Here is a 15,824-nt window from a genome sequence, read left to right on the forward strand (position 1 = left end):
TAGTATTTTGTGGCGAGTAAACTGCATGGCTACATTATGAAGCTATTAAACATTTAGTTACATCTCACTCAAAATACAACTCGTCCTAGGGTTTCTACAGTGAGGCCAGTGTTATAGTGGAAGTTCTTGTCAATTCATGGTTGTAAGAGAGCACCTCCACTGCTACCTATGGAGAAGCTTAGGTCCACTGACAGCAGTATTCTGCCTGTCTAAATTCATGAAGCTGCGTTCTATTTCAATACAGTAACAACAAAGAAAACAACAGGTTCATTATTATCACAGCAGAGTACAGGACAATGTTACAAACTGGTGTTTGCATTTGTGATGAAGAGCTCAGTCTTTCTGCATCTGTAGAGATTTGATCATTGCAGATGCAACATCTCCAACCCAACTTGAGAAACCCAAATCTAAGGCAGTAGCTGAAAGATACTAATCTGGTTGACAGACTGCAGTGGGATAGAGCTAGTTCAAATGATGCTAACAAGTTACCATGGTGAAGACTGAGCAGGTTGATAATCCAATTGTTTTTTTCTCTTCCCACTGTTGAAAAATGATGCACTCATTAATACGCAGGCATTAATGCTAGAAAACGGAAAATGAAGCAGCATAGCTTAAGCAAACAGATCAAAAATAGGCACAATTTTAAGAAAAAAAAACAAAATTCAACAAGCTCTGCCCCAACTTCAGAACGGCACCACTCCCACCAGCCTCACTATAAAATGTACATTTCCAATGGCAGCTACTCTCAGGGCCAACTACCAATTCCTAACAAACTGACGGTATTGTTTTGATTAGTACTGCAGGACCACATCCAAAAGAAACTAGATTGACAATACTCCCAATCCAATTCACAATAGATGTAGGTGCACAACGAAATACGATCTTATTTTGTACTGGCAATTTCAGTGAGGAAACAAGGACAGCTAATACCAAATACTGTAAACATCACATTGATGTAGTAACATCTTGTACAGTTCAGATTATCATACACAAGCACAAAACCCTTAACTCTGCTCTGGTGCATGCTATTCTATCATTCATCACCATTCATGCATTCTTGCATGACTCTTATTGGAGACAATCGAACCACCACATTTTGACACCACAATTTCACCGTTATGAGCATCCTGAGGGTTACCGCTAACTTGAAACCAAATTGAACTCACCGTATAAATACAGCAGTTACAAGAGCGGGTCAGAAGATAGGAATAATATGCAAGTAATTCACCTCCTGACTCCCCAAACCCTGTCCATGATCTACAAGTCAGGAGTGTGACGGAAGACTCCACTCTCGCAGGGAAGAGTTCAACTCCAAAAACACTGAAGAAGATTGGCACCGCATTCACAAATGTTCAATCCTTCCATCATGGATGCCGGGTAGTACGAACCATATTGCAGCACTGCAAAAATTTGCCAAAGATCCCTACGCCGCACTTTCAAATCCATGAGGAAAGCATCTAGAAGGACGAACGCCAGCACCTACAAGTTCTTCTTGACTTGTAAATATATTGCCACCCATTCACTGCTTCTGAGTCAACATCCTGGATTTCCTTCTGCAACAGCATTGTAATTCTGTCCACAGCACTTGGCGACACTGGGTCAAAAAGGCAGCTCAACACCACCTTTCTCAAGGGCAACTAGGGACAGGCAATAAACACTAGTCCAACAAATGAAGTCCACATTCCACAAGTGAATTTTAAAAATCACAGTATAACAGGGAATTGTTCATATCCCAGAATCAACAGCATTACTGTTTTTTTCTTTAAAATTAAATTGTTAATATTTATCCATATCCAATGGCTTTGGGACTTTGATGTCGTGGCCATTTCGGAGACATGGATACAGCAGGGTCAGGAACGGATGTTGCAGGTTCCAAGGTTTAGATCTTTCATTAAGATCAGGGAAGGTGGTAAAAGAGGGGCAGGTGTGGCTTTGATGGTCAAGGACAGTATAACGATGGCTGAAAGAACTTTTGACTTTTCATCTACTGAGGTGGTTTGGGCTGAGGTCAGAAACAGGAGAGGAGCGGTCACTCTGCTGGGAGTTTCTTATAGGCCTCCGCAAAGTTCCAGGGATGTGGAGGAGAGGATTGGCAAAACGATTCTGGGTAGGAGTGTAAGGAACAGGGTGGTCATTATAGGACATTTTAACTTCCCCAACATTGACTGGAAAAGCTATAACTCTAGTATGTCAGATGGATCATGCGATGAGGCAAGACTTAGGATGCATAGAATGGAGACAAATCAAAATGTAGAGCTGGTTTAAGGAACAGATATTGCATGTCCTTGATAGGCATGTCCCTGTCAGGCAGGGAGGAAGTGATAAGGTAACGGAACCATGGTTTACTAAAGAAATTGTATCTCTTGTTAAGCGGAAGCGGGAGCTTATGTGACGATGAGACAAGATGGTTCAGATGAGGCGATGGATAGTTACAGATTGGCTAGGAAGGATTTAAAGACAGAGTTAAGAAGAGCAAGGAGGGGACAGGAGTAGACATTAGTAGGTAGAATAAAGGAGAACCCTAAAGCTTTCTATAGGTATGTGAGGAATAAGAGGATGACTAGGGTAGGAATAGGGCCAGTCAAAGACAGAAGTGGGAAGTTGTGTGTGGACCCTGTGGGGTGCTAAAAGAATATTTCTCAACTGTTTTCACTCAGGAAAAGGAAAATATTGTACAGGAGATGACGGAGTTACGGGCTACTAGAATTGAAAGGATTGAGGTTAGTAAGGAGGAGGTGTTATCAATTCTAGAAGGTGTGAAGGTAGATAAATGCCCTAAGCCGGATGGGATTTTTCCAAGGATTCTCTGGGAAGCTAGGGAGGAGGTGGTGGAGCCTTTGGCCTTAAACTTTGAGTCCTCATTGTCTACAGGTTTAGTACCAGAGGACTGGAGGATTACAAATGTTGTGCCCTTGTTCAAGAAGGGCAGTAGAGATGACCCAGGTAATTATAGACCTGTCAGCCTTACATGTGTTGTAGGAAAACTTTTGGAAAGGATTATAAGAGATAGGATTTATAATCATCTAGCAAGTAATAATTTGATTGGAGACAGTCAACATGGATTCGTCAAGGGCAGGTCATGTCTCACAAGCCTCACTGAGATTTTTGAGAAGGTGACCAAGCATGTGGATGAGGGTACGGCAGTTGACGCGGTGTACATGGACTTCAGTAAAGCCTTTGATAAGGTTCCACATGGTAGGCTATTGGAGAAAATATGGAGACATGGGATTGAGGGAGATTTAGCAGTTTGGATTAGAAAGTGGCTTTCTGTAAGAAGGCAACGAGTGATGGTTGATGGAAAATATTCAGCCTGGAGTCCAGTTACTAGTGGTGTGTCTCAAGGATCTGTTTTGGGACCACTGCTGTTTCTCATTTTTATAAATGACTTGGACGCAGGCATAGGTGGATGCGTTAGTAATTTTACAGATGACACTAAAGTTGGTGGAGTGGTGGACAGTGTGGAAGAATATTGCAGGTTGCAGGGAAACTTGGATAAACTGCACAATTAGGCTGAAAGGTGGCAAATGGAGTTCAATGCGGATAAATATGAGGTGATTCACTTTGGGAAGAATAATAGGAAGGCAGAATACTAGGTCAATAGAAATAGTCTTGGTAGTGTGCATGTGCAGAGGGATCTTGGTGCCCTTGTACATAGATCCCTGAAAGTTGTCACCCGGGTTGATAGTGCTGTTAAGGCGATTTACAGTGCGTTAGGTTTTATTGGTAGAGGGATTGAGTTCCGGAGCCATGATGTCATGCCACAACTGTACAAAACGCTAGTGTGGCCTCACTTGGAATATTGCGTGTGGTTCTGGTCGCCCCATTACAAGAAGGATGTGGAAGCATTAGAAAAAGGTGCTGAGGAGATTTACCAGGATGCTGCCTGGTCTGAAGCGAACGTCTTATGAAGAAAGGCTGAGGGACTTAGGTCTGTTCTCATTGGAAAGGCGGCGGCTAAGACGGGATTTAATAGAGTCATAAAGACGATTAAAGGATTAGATAGGGTTGACAGTGAGAGGATGATGATGCCAGCTAGTACGAGGGGGCATAGCTACAAATTGAGTGGTGATAGATTTAAGACAGATGTCAGAAGCAGGTTCTTTACTCGGACAGTGGTAAGGGCGTTGAACGCCCTGCCTGCCAATGTAGTTAACTCAGCCACATTAGGGGCATTTAAACAGTCCTTGGGTAAGCATATGGATGATGATGGGATAATGTAGGTGGATGGGCTTAGATTAGTTCACAGGTCGGCGCAACATCGAGGGCCGAAGGGCCTGTTCTGCGCTGTATTGCTCTATGTTCTATGAATTAAATACCTTTAACAACATGGATCCGATTTTCCTAAACAAGAACAACCAAGATTTTAAGCTCTACTTCAGTGGGAGAGGATTACTAGAATTTAGGGCTACCCAGCCCAATTCCCCGAAACCCAGTAAGGTTACCATTTATCACAATGCATCAAGAGTTACAGAAAGCCTTTATCTTCCATAAACTAGGACAGACTGAAACTGTCCCTCGTCCTTTCGCCTTTTCACTAAAATAATACCTTAATTTACTGTTTTACTAATAATGGCTATGACATACAACCCAGATTGAAACATTTGTTACTTCATAGCACATTTTCTATTATACAAATAGATTTTTGAGATTTTCAAAAAATATTTACAGAACTCTGCCTCCAGGCATTCTGCCATTTTCACTTAAATTCTCGTAAGCAAGCAAAAGGTTATAACTGATGGCTGTTAACAAAAATGCTGAACATGTAACAGGATACGTATATAGTTCCATGTATCTTGATTTTGCCATGCTCTGTCGGGTGTAAACCTGTTGAATGCCAGCTCGAAGGTCATCCCATATCTGATCCAGGCCTATCTGCTTAAGCCCATGAGGATTCTGGCTCTTGTTTGATGACATTTTGTGTTTTCCTTATAGTTTTCTACAGCAAAGTTCACAGCTAATCGAGTTATGCCTCCATGAGAAGTAGCAGTATAGATTCCTTTCAGTTTCCTGCTGTTAACTTCCAACGAACTTTATTTCTGACTAGATGGATGTTATCTCATCCAACCTGTAATTACAAGAGAAGTTTCAAGTGAGAAAATTATCTAAATTTTTTTAAATTTTCATTGACATTACAAAAATACTTTCTCAACTGCACCTCATGCCATTTTTAAAGAGTAGTTTTCTGTATTCAACACCTGAAGTTTGTAACATTGTGTGAACCAAAGTGATGCCAGCAACCAACTAGCAACCTTAAATTTTAAATCGAAGTGCCATAATGAAGTTTTGTTAAGCTGATCTCAGCATACAGCAGGACCTACAAAGCTTGTTAAGTCCAGGCTGTCATATCGATCATTGATGATGATGACATCATATTAGGTCCCTGTGGCGCTAATAAAATGCACTAATGTCACATATTAAATATTTATAACTACTCTGGACAAATTTACAGTTTTAAAACAATTGGGTGATTATTTTTTAAATAATTGCAAAAAACCAATAAATTGCAACATATTGAACTTTGCCATGATCAGTTATCCAAAAGGATTACTTAGATATGGGCTCTTATTCATTCAATCATGGGGTGTGAACTGTGCTGGTTAGGCCAGTGTTTATTTCATTTCCCCAATTGGTCCTGAGGTGATGCTGCAGTCCATTTGGGGTCAAGGGAGTCAGATACATCCACAGTGTTGCTAGAGAGGGAGTTCCAGGATTTTAGCCCAGCAAGTGAATGAACATCAATGAAGTTCCAAGGCAGGGTACTGCGTGATTTTGAGAGGAACCTGCAAGTGGTAGTGTTCACATGCATCTTTTGTCCTCCAGGTGGTGGAGGCTGCAGGTTTGGCAAACGTTGCCAAAGGAGCCTTGGTGAATTGCTGCAGGGCACTTTTTAGATGCACAATGGTAGTGGAGGGAGTAAATAGTGAAGGTAGGGTGCAACCAAGTAGGTTACATTACTTTGAATGGTGGCAGCTTCAAGTGTTGTTACAATGGCACTCAGGGACAAGTGTTCACACCCAGCTTATGCTCAGAAAACCAAGTTATTAATGATGTCGCAGCAAGCACTGTGAACTACCACGAAATGATGGAGGGTTTGAGTTTTACCTAGAGCCTTGCAAAAGTAAACCTAGCCCTTCACTCTCAGATTGATAAGAAATTGCAACAACTGAGTTTTAATAATATTTCACTTCCTTGTATTTGAATTTCTACAAGGCTGGGAAACAATTATTACTGCTGTAAATTGAGATTTTTTTTCACACCCATTTGACTCTTTCAGTCTCTCTCCCCCTCCCTACGTACCCACCCACCCACACCCACTCTCTCTCCATCTTGCCTACCCTTTTATATGTCTTTTGATACATCCAGCTGGACTAATTTAAATCACACAGAAGGGGATTCTGTAGAATCAGATGGGATCTCCTTTCTAGATTTCAAATGCAGGCCTTCTCATAAGGGGAATAACTAAAACAACCCATTAATAGCAGGAATAGGTCTCTTGAGCTTGTTCCACCATTCAGTAGAATAGCTAATCTGATTGCTCCATATTCTCACCTATCCAATGACCTTCAGTTCCTTTCTAACCAAGAATCTATCTACTTCTATCTTAAAAAAAAACTCTGCTTCCACTACTCTTTCATGAAGTATTCCAAAATCATACAATCCTGAGTGGGAAAAAAAATCTCATCTCTATTTTAAACTGGTGACCCCTTTGTTTTAAAACAGTGACCTCTAGTTCTATGATTCTCTCATAAAAGAAAACATCCTTTCCACATCCACCCAATTAAGATACTCTATGCTGCAATCAAATCCCCTCTTACTTTTCTAAACTCGGGATGAATACAAGCATTGCCATTTTCTCTTAATGCAACTGGCTCATTACAGTTATTAGTCTACAATATCTTCTCTGAAATGCTTCCAATGCATTTTTAAGGAAGGATATCAATTCGGTACATAAAACTACAGATATAGTGTCGCAAATGCCCTGTACAACTAAAGCGTAACCTCTCAACTTTTGTATTCTATTCCTCTCACAAAATATGTTAAATGGTTATGGCCCTCATCAAATCAATTTGAGAAAAGATAACATTACGTCCCTCTTACTCAGAGATGTGCCTGCCTGTGAAGAATTTGTGTTTTTCTAAAAAAACCCAAGGAATTGTGGATGCTGGAAATCAAAAACAAAAATGGTTGAAAAACACAACATGTCTGGCAGCATCTATGGAGAGAAAACTTAGTTAACATCTCAGGTCAAGTTTCACTTGACTAGTTTAGCTAGACATGGTGAACTGCCTTTTAAAACAGCTTCAAACTGAATCATTGTTTTTTTAATGATGGCAGGAAACATTCATTGTTCTGAAGATCAAAACTATACACTATTTTGTTCATGCATTTACTAAAAATATATCACCGGATGATTTTAAAGCTGTGTCACATTTCTAAAGTATTGCTGTACTCTGCCTTCTATTAAAGAGCATTTACATATAGAATATATTTTATTTTAGTAGATAGTAAATGGAGTAAGGGTACTTTATGCCAACCCCTTGGGCATATCATTATTTCAGTCAAAAACAGGCTGACAAATCATTGGGAATGCATGGACGGCTTTCTGAGCGTGAACAAACTCTTCAGATTCAGATGGCAAAAATCTTTAAATATTTAATTATGTGTAAATTGGATGCAAGTGGAGGGTATGAGTGAAGAATTCTCTTGGGCTCCTATAGATGGGAACAGAAACTAGAATTTACGTTTAGGATATGTGTTTGTAATGTATAGTGCAAATATAAAATTTTTTTTTTAAGAAGTGCAAAAATGGCTCCTGATTTATCCCCCACACATAATTTTGTGGAAAAGAATAGAGACAATTTTATATTGAATTAAAAGTGGGACACAGTTTTCAGTTAAAATATGATGTACGTAATTATTTTCCCTCCTTCAATCGTTCAACAGCTGCTACAAGCCAAATGCATAGTGATACTAATGAAATGCATTGCATCCCACCTCTGAAATTGGTCACAGTGTGTCACTCAGGATTCAGACTCCTAGCTAAACCTCAGCCATTTAATCAAGAGAAAGCTATGGATATATGAAAAGGACTGTAATATTGTTAGCAACATACCATAGCCACTTCAGACCATCAATAAAGTAAGAGCATCTATTCCAAAAGATCGACTTTTAGAATAAGAACCAATAAAGGACAAATAGCTAGTACTGTCAAAGCAAAACAAGATCTTGACTGACAAACTTCTTTAATTTTGAGCAACATCAGAGTAAATTGTAATTTGATTAGAAAGCTTCTCAAAATATGTAATTAAGGCACAGAACTGAATTCACAGGAATTCAGAGTAAGGTACAGAAACAGGACAATACACTGTGCATGGAGAGCGGGTTGCAGGACTGTGGAGTTGGTATCCTTTCATTCTATACATGAAGGTTTAACAGTGTAATCAAAATAGTTGGTGAAATTTGTTAATAGCAGTGGAGGCAGGGATTACAACAAAAGCAATTTAGACTAATTTTGCAATCAAAATTAGGGATCAAATGATAAATTTCACATACTACACATTAGACAAAAATCAGGGACAGTACACAATGTGTGGGATTCAACTGACTGAGGGAAACTTACCAAAGACCATGGTTTTAACATTTCCAAATAATTGCAAGAAATTTCTGCTCATCTTGTAATAGTCTATCTCCTTTGACCGATGTTATCTTATGTCAGGACCTTGTTGATTCCTTTCTCCCTCCTATCCTTTGGCTTTTGGCTTTAAATGCAGGAAGATATAATATAATCCTCCATAAATCCAAATGGAACTGCACTATTTTCCAAGTTGCTGGAAAAGCTCAGGAGGCCAGGCAGCTCCCGTGAAGAAAAAAAAATAAGAGTTAACATTTCGGGTCCAGTGACACTTCCTGAAAGTCCCCCTTCTGAGAAAGGGTCACTGGACCTGAAAAGTTAACTCTGATTTTCTCTCCACGGATGGCGAGATTTTCCAGCAACTTCTGTTTTTGTTCCTGATTTATAGCATCCACAGATCTTTCAGTTTTTATGCATTATTTTTCATTTTTCTGAGGAATTGTTTTTTTCAATGTTTAATCCCATTCAAATTGTTAATCCATGTGGACACTGCAAATCAATATATCTACGTAAATTTCTTCTCCTGCCTGTTGTAAATCACAATTCCTTCTCTTCATTCAAGTGCCACAATTATGTCCACTTCCGTGATGTTCTTTTAGAATGCACAAAAACAGTGCAGAGTGTGCTCACTGTGCATTTAATACATTCGAAAACAAGCAGGTGATAGCTAGATGTTTCTACCATTCAGAAAACTGATGCTCCTATATCCTCCAGAGTGAAACTAATCGATCAAGCACATTTTCAACTGCAGGCTAATTTTTAAGAAAAATTTCAATGTGCAGACAGAACACACATTGTATGACAATTTGTCTTTTTTGCGCTGTAAAGAATAAATACATCAACTGGCAGTTATTCCACCAGAAAGATTTAAGAATATTCATCCAACAACAAAACACGTGAATTCACCATAATATTAAGCTTCCATTTTTAAACACTGTAGTTATTTGCCATTGAGTCACCATTATAATGTTTTGCTTTTATTCAACACATCAATTCCAAATCCCATTATTTTCATTAACTTGTGAAAAAAGTAAATTACTTAATTTTCTATCCTATCACATGAATCTCTGATCTTCAATACCTCATTCACTTTTAACTTAAATTTCGAGCCTTTTCTGATGATATCCCAAATGCTCGTGAATCGAAGTACCCAGCTCTAACTACTCCCTTAAGCAGACTCAGAATTCATCCCCAAATGCATCCAAGTGACTCACAGCCTGGTATTACCTATTGCTCTCAGGTCAGACACCTCTCCTATTTTTCACAAAAATTATACCCATATCACCCCCACCAGTGCTCAAATCCCAAGGCCTCTCAAATTAGTCATCCTGTAATTCCAGGAAATACATTCCCCCCACCCCCAATCTCTGATTATACTGTCAAAGCACATTTACATATAGAACTCAGGCAAATGCAGAAAACTAAAAGCAATGCCAGCCACCCAATTTGCAGGAGTTATTCACATTGTTCTACGGTTCTAATGAAAACATGATTAACACTTCACCTGCTTGTCTTCGTCTGTGATTCTCATCTCCACCAACATGTTCTTAATACAAGATCATGCTGGTTACAAAGTTAAAATCTTCCGAAAGCTTAAAACCATTTCTGCAGAAGGGTCCAGACCCGAAATGTCAGCTTTCTTGCTCCTCTGATGCTGCTTGGCCTGCTGTGTTCATCCAGCTCCACACCTTATTATCTTAAAACTTGTAAGACTTGTTAGTGATACTTAACTGAAGTTAGATACACTCTTTGGAGTAGAATATGCCTAAATATGCTATGGTCGCTTTTGCATACCACATTTCATTAACACACGGAAAAATATATTTCACGGGCAATTATCCGTGCATGCCCTGTTGATGTCAATACAAAGCACAAACTTCAACTATCCTCTCAGAGGTTTTCATGAACTTTCATTAGCTCTCTTCCAAATCCTAATCTGCTGTGCTCAAAATTCCATAAATGTAATCTCTCATTCTCACATCTTCTCAGTACTATTCTATGATTACATATCATATATCATGCATTCTTCACAGCACGGTGACCAAAACTATACACTAATACTACTACTGCCTAAATCAGTAGTGTCTGCAAATTCTACATTACCTCCTAGTCACATTTATGTTAGAAAATGTAAAACAGGATTTTAGTTTTTGGTACATTTGTATTAGCATATAAAGTCAAATGTAACAAGAGTTATGGAAGTGTGTCATAGGCTGGAACACAGTTCAACTAGTGAACTTTAGAATCAATTTTGATGTGCATTCCCTACTTAATTGGGACAATTTATTTCATGAGCATGTGCTCCGAACACATTGAGCTTTCCTCAACTGTAGTGGAGATAGGAAACAGTGGTCGAGTTCCCAAAATAACACAAACATAGGCAACATATTCAAATGTGAACTCCAGATGTTCAAGGTCCCACATACGATAGAGCACTCATGTGCCAGACATACAAAACATTGGAGTTATTTCCTCCCTTGCACTTCTACACAACAACAATTTTGGCTACAGTTACAGTACTTGTATCAGTACTTGCTGTTACTACGACACTAATGTAATAGTCATTCAGCATTATGATGGAATTTGGTGTTCTTAATCCTAACTGGACATATGATAATTAGTAGAGCTCCAACTTAATCAGATGAACTTCACTCTTGTTTATTAATGTATCCAAATTGATAACACTACATTTGCTATTTACAGCGCAGTGCATCCAGTAACTTGATTCACATTTAATTATGATGTCATAATTTGAAAGGTACTGGAAAACGTTCAATGATGTCATGAGAAACAGTTCACACATAAACACTATCCCCATATAAGACCTAATTTCAACTACCTACCCGAAGCATAGGGTAACAATCCACTCAGTTCACTGCTGGCCAGTTATCTGGTGACAGGAATCACATTGCTCATTGTATATATCCTCTATCACACAAATAACAATTTGAAGAAGGTATATTACAACCTGAGTTGAGATTTATGAATATAATTGTATGCCAAAACTTACCAAGACTATAAACCTAGGGTCAATGAATATGTAACATGATGTGACAAAAATGACAGTGGGAGAGCCTTTATGATGCAACTGACCGTGTGAAAAGAAAAATTCTGCAAAATACTCAATTTTGTGATAAAGCCAATAGCCACAAGTAACAGAAAATATACACCTAAACAATAAAGTTCCAAAAGAAATACTATACATGATAGGAAAACATTCACCATCCACAACATTGGAACAACATACAATAGTCAAATAAAACAATGTAGCGTAACTATGTAAACATCAACTGGAGCTACAAGGACTTGGAAAGGCCAACTTCAAAATCATTCTACTCCATTTATTCTAGCAAATCAGAACAGAATCAATGGCCTAAATGTTGTGGTTAATAGTAAGGAAATATTGCTCAGGACTAACCTTGGAAAAAGCTGCCCATAGACGATGGAACAATCGATGTGACATGGTTCTCTCTGTTCTGATGACAGCTGAAATCTCGTATCAGAGATGTGCTTCAATCTACAAGAGGCAACCTCTCTCCAGACTTATAGCTGCTGGGTTTCCATCTAACTCCGAATATGTGCAACTTCAAGAGATTGCAGTCAGTTTCAACATGGAATAAGTGAATGTTGCATCTTGCCGCCATTATCACTTTATAATTTAGGGCAACATATTAATAATTCAATGTTCATTTGCCATCATAAAATATTCTACAATTAGATCTTTTGGAAAGCAAACCAGTCTCAAAACTGTGACTTGACTTCCATTTTCAACTGTCCCATTAACTAAAACTAGTAGCAGCAAAATATAACACCAAAAAAACGCGGTTGCCTCAAATACTTATGAACCTCTATGTCTTCTCCACACAAAAGTTATTAACAGCTTGCATTTTAGATAGCATCTTCACCCTAAGAAATGCTTCACTGCATTTCAAAAGAGTACAGTAACAAAATAATTAACATTAGGACAGGTGACTATAATCTTGACAAATAGACAGCTTTTAAAAGGAAGATCTCAAATGAGCAGGGGAAGAGGTTAAGGCAAGTAAATCAGAGCTTGGGCTTGAAGGTTGAGCCAATGACGTGAAAAAAGGAGTCTGGCCTTAAGGACTGTCATTTTCTGAAGGACCTTTGGACAATTCAAGGTTACAGAGATAGAGAGACAACGTCAATGTCAAAAAATATATGATTAGATCAGTCTCAGTTCTGCAGCTGAGGCAGATTTCAGATGAGAGTTTCCAGAAAGATGGACAGAGGTTAATAGCACAGTGGCTAGCGTACCATTGAAACTACAAAAAGTGTCAAAGAAATGAAACTAGATGGAGCACCTGGCATCAATCAAGGCACCAGGGGGAAAAAAAAACAAGAATTGCTTTGTCAAACCCACAGAGACCTCCTTATGAACATCTGGGAGCCACTGCCAAAATTGGGAGAGCTGTCTCAGACTAGCCAAGCAACAGCATTATACTGCTTCCTGTAAAGACTCCATTCCATTCTCTCAAGTTTCTCCGTCTCCACTGCACACATTCAGATGAGGCCAACTTCAACAAGGGAGCCTCCGAAATGTCCATCATCTTCCTCAAGTGAGGATTCCCCAGCACCGTTGTTGACAGGGCCCTCAACTGGGTCCGACTCATCTCCCACACATTGTTAGTCACTAGCACAGTCCCCATTAACAGCTCAGCTATTCAACCTCCTAGCCAGATTGTTATCAAGTCCTTTGTCTAGCCAACTGCTCTTCTCTCTCTTGGACTCTATACTTTATCCTATCATTTACTCCAAATTTTCTGTATGTAAGCTGACGTTTCCCCAGTTACCATCAGTTCTGAGGAAGGGTCACTGGACCCGAAACGTTAACTGATTTTTTTTTCACCGATGCTGCTCAGCTTTTCCAGCAACTTCTGTTTTTGTTCTTGATTCACAGCATCTGCAGTTCTTGTGGTTTTTAAACAGTATAACACTGTCTGTCCTAGAATCATACAGCTACAAAGCAGAGAAACAGACTCTTCGGTCCAACTCATTCGGGCTGACTAAATGTTCTAAATTAATCTGGTCCTATTTATCAGCATTTGGCACATGTCCTTCTAAGCCCTTTCTATTCATGTACCTATCCAGAGGCCTTTTAAATGTTGTACCAGCGTCCACCACTTCCTCTGGCAGCTCATTCCACATACACACCAGCCTCTGTGTGAAAAGGGTATCCCATAAATCCCTGTTAAATCTTTCTCCTCTCACCTTGATAAAAGGTGCCTTCCGGTTTGGGATGCCCCTACTCTGGGGAAAATACCTTAGCTGGTGACCCTATCCATGCCCTTCATTATTTTGTAAGCCTCCATAAAGGTCACCCTCCCAGCTCCGATGCTCCTAGGAAAAAAAAGACCTAGCCTATTTCAGCCTTCCCTTATAGCTTAAACCTTCCGACTCTGGCAACATGCCTGTATATGTTTTCTGAACCCTTAAGTTTCACAATATCTTTCCTACTGCAGGGAAACCAGAATTCCAAAAGTGGCCTAACCAATGACCTGTACAGCCGCAATATGACCTCCCAACTCCTTTTTTCACTGCGCTGACCAATTAAGGTAAGCATGCCAACACTTTCTTCACTATCCTACCTATCTGCAACTCCACTTTCAAGGCACCATGAACCTGCACTCCAAGGACTCTCTATCCAGCAATATTCCCCAGGACCTTACCATTAAGTGTTCAAATCCTGCCCTGGCTTGCCTTTCCAAAATGCAGCACCTCACATTTATCTAAATTAAACTCCATCTGTCATTCCTTGGCCCATTGGATCAAGGTCCTGTTCTACTCTGAGGTAACCCTCTTTGCTATCCAATATACCACTAATTTGGTGTCAACTGCAAACTTACTAACCGTATCTCCTGTGCTAACATCAAAATCATTTATGTAAATGATGAAAAGCAATGGTCTCAGCACTGATTTTTGTGGCTCACTGCCGGTCACATGCCTCCAGTCTGAAAAGCAACCCTCCACCATTACAAGATAATAAAATGTGAGGCTGGATGAACACAGCAGGCCAAGCAGCATCTCAGGAGCACAAAAGCTGACGTTTCGGGCCTAGACCCTTCATCAGAGAGCTCCACCATTACCTTGTCTTCTACCTTCGAGTCACTTCGGTATCCAAATGGCTAATTCTCCCTGTATTCCATGTGATCTAACCTTGATAACCAGTCTACCACGTAGAACCTTATCGAACACCTTGTTGAAGTTCATACAGATCGTCCATTGTTCTATTCTCAATCTTCTTTGTCACTTCTTTAAAAAAACTCAATCAAGTTAGTGAGACACGATATCCCACAAAGCCATGCTTACTGTCCCTAATCAGTGCTTACCTTTCCAAACACATGTAAATCCTGTCCCTCAGGATCCCAACAAATTTACCTATCACTGGTGTCAGGCATACCGGTCTGTAGCTTCCTCGCTTTTCCTTACCACCTTCCTTAAATAGTGGCACCACATTAGCCAACTGCTAGTCTTCTGATACCTCACCCGTGGCTATTGATGATACAAAATAAGCTACCCAAAAAACTCTAGGGTACAGATCAGGTCCCAGGGATTTATCCACCTTAATGCATTTTAAGACATCCAGCATGTGCTTCTCTATAATATGGTGATTTTTCAAAATATCACTATTTATTTCCCCAAGTTTTCGACCTTCCATATCCTTCTCCAAAGTAAACATTAATGCAAAATACTCATTTAACATCATCCCCATCTCCTGTGGTTCTACAATATAGCCAGCTTTGCTAACTTTTAAGGGACCCAATTCTTTCCGAGTTAATCTTTTGTACTTAACATATTTTGGGAATCCCTTTGGATTCTCCTTACCCCTATTTGCCCTCCTGATTTCGCTCTTAAATAAACTTCTATTTCCCTTGTACTCTTCTAGGGATTCGCTCAAACCCTGCTGCCTATGCCTGACATTTGCTTCCTTCTCTTTCTTGACCAGAACCCTAATTTCTCTCGTCTTTCAGCATTCCCCACACCTTCCAGCCTTGCCCTTCACCTTAGTAGGAAGATAATCTCTCTGGATTCTCTGGTATCTCATTTTTGAAGATTCCCCACTTTCCAGCTGCCCCTTTATATGCAAATACCTGCCCCCAATCAACTTTTGAAAGCTCTTGTCTAATACCATCAAAATTGGCCTTCCTCCAATTTAGAACCTCTACTTTTA

At 39.6% G+C, this 15,824-nt stretch overlaps 1 protein-coding gene across 2 annotated transcripts in view; it reads right to left on the reverse strand.

Moving 5' to 3' along the window:
- Nucleotides 1-15,824, reverse strand: part of LOC125465676 (cullin-1) — a 133,184-nt gene that overhangs the window by 83,812 nt on the left and 33,548 nt on the right. For both annotated transcript variants that reach the window (XM_059638038.1, XM_048559408.2), the window contains exon 2: nucleotides 4,775-5,065. In XM_059638038.1, coding sequence (XP_059494021.1) covers nucleotides 4,775-4,914 — 140 coding nt within the window. In that variant the 5' untranslated portion in view covers nucleotides 4,915-5,065. The remainder of the gene's footprint in view (nucleotides 1-4,774; nucleotides 5,066-15,824) is intronic.

This window comes from Stegostoma tigrinum, chromosome 2 (genome assembly GCF_030684315.1).
Source record: "Stegostoma tigrinum isolate sSteTig4 chromosome 2, sSteTig4.hap1, whole genome shotgun sequence".
NCBI lineage: Eukaryota > Metazoa > Chordata > Chondrichthyes > Orectolobiformes > Stegostomatidae > Stegostoma > Stegostoma tigrinum.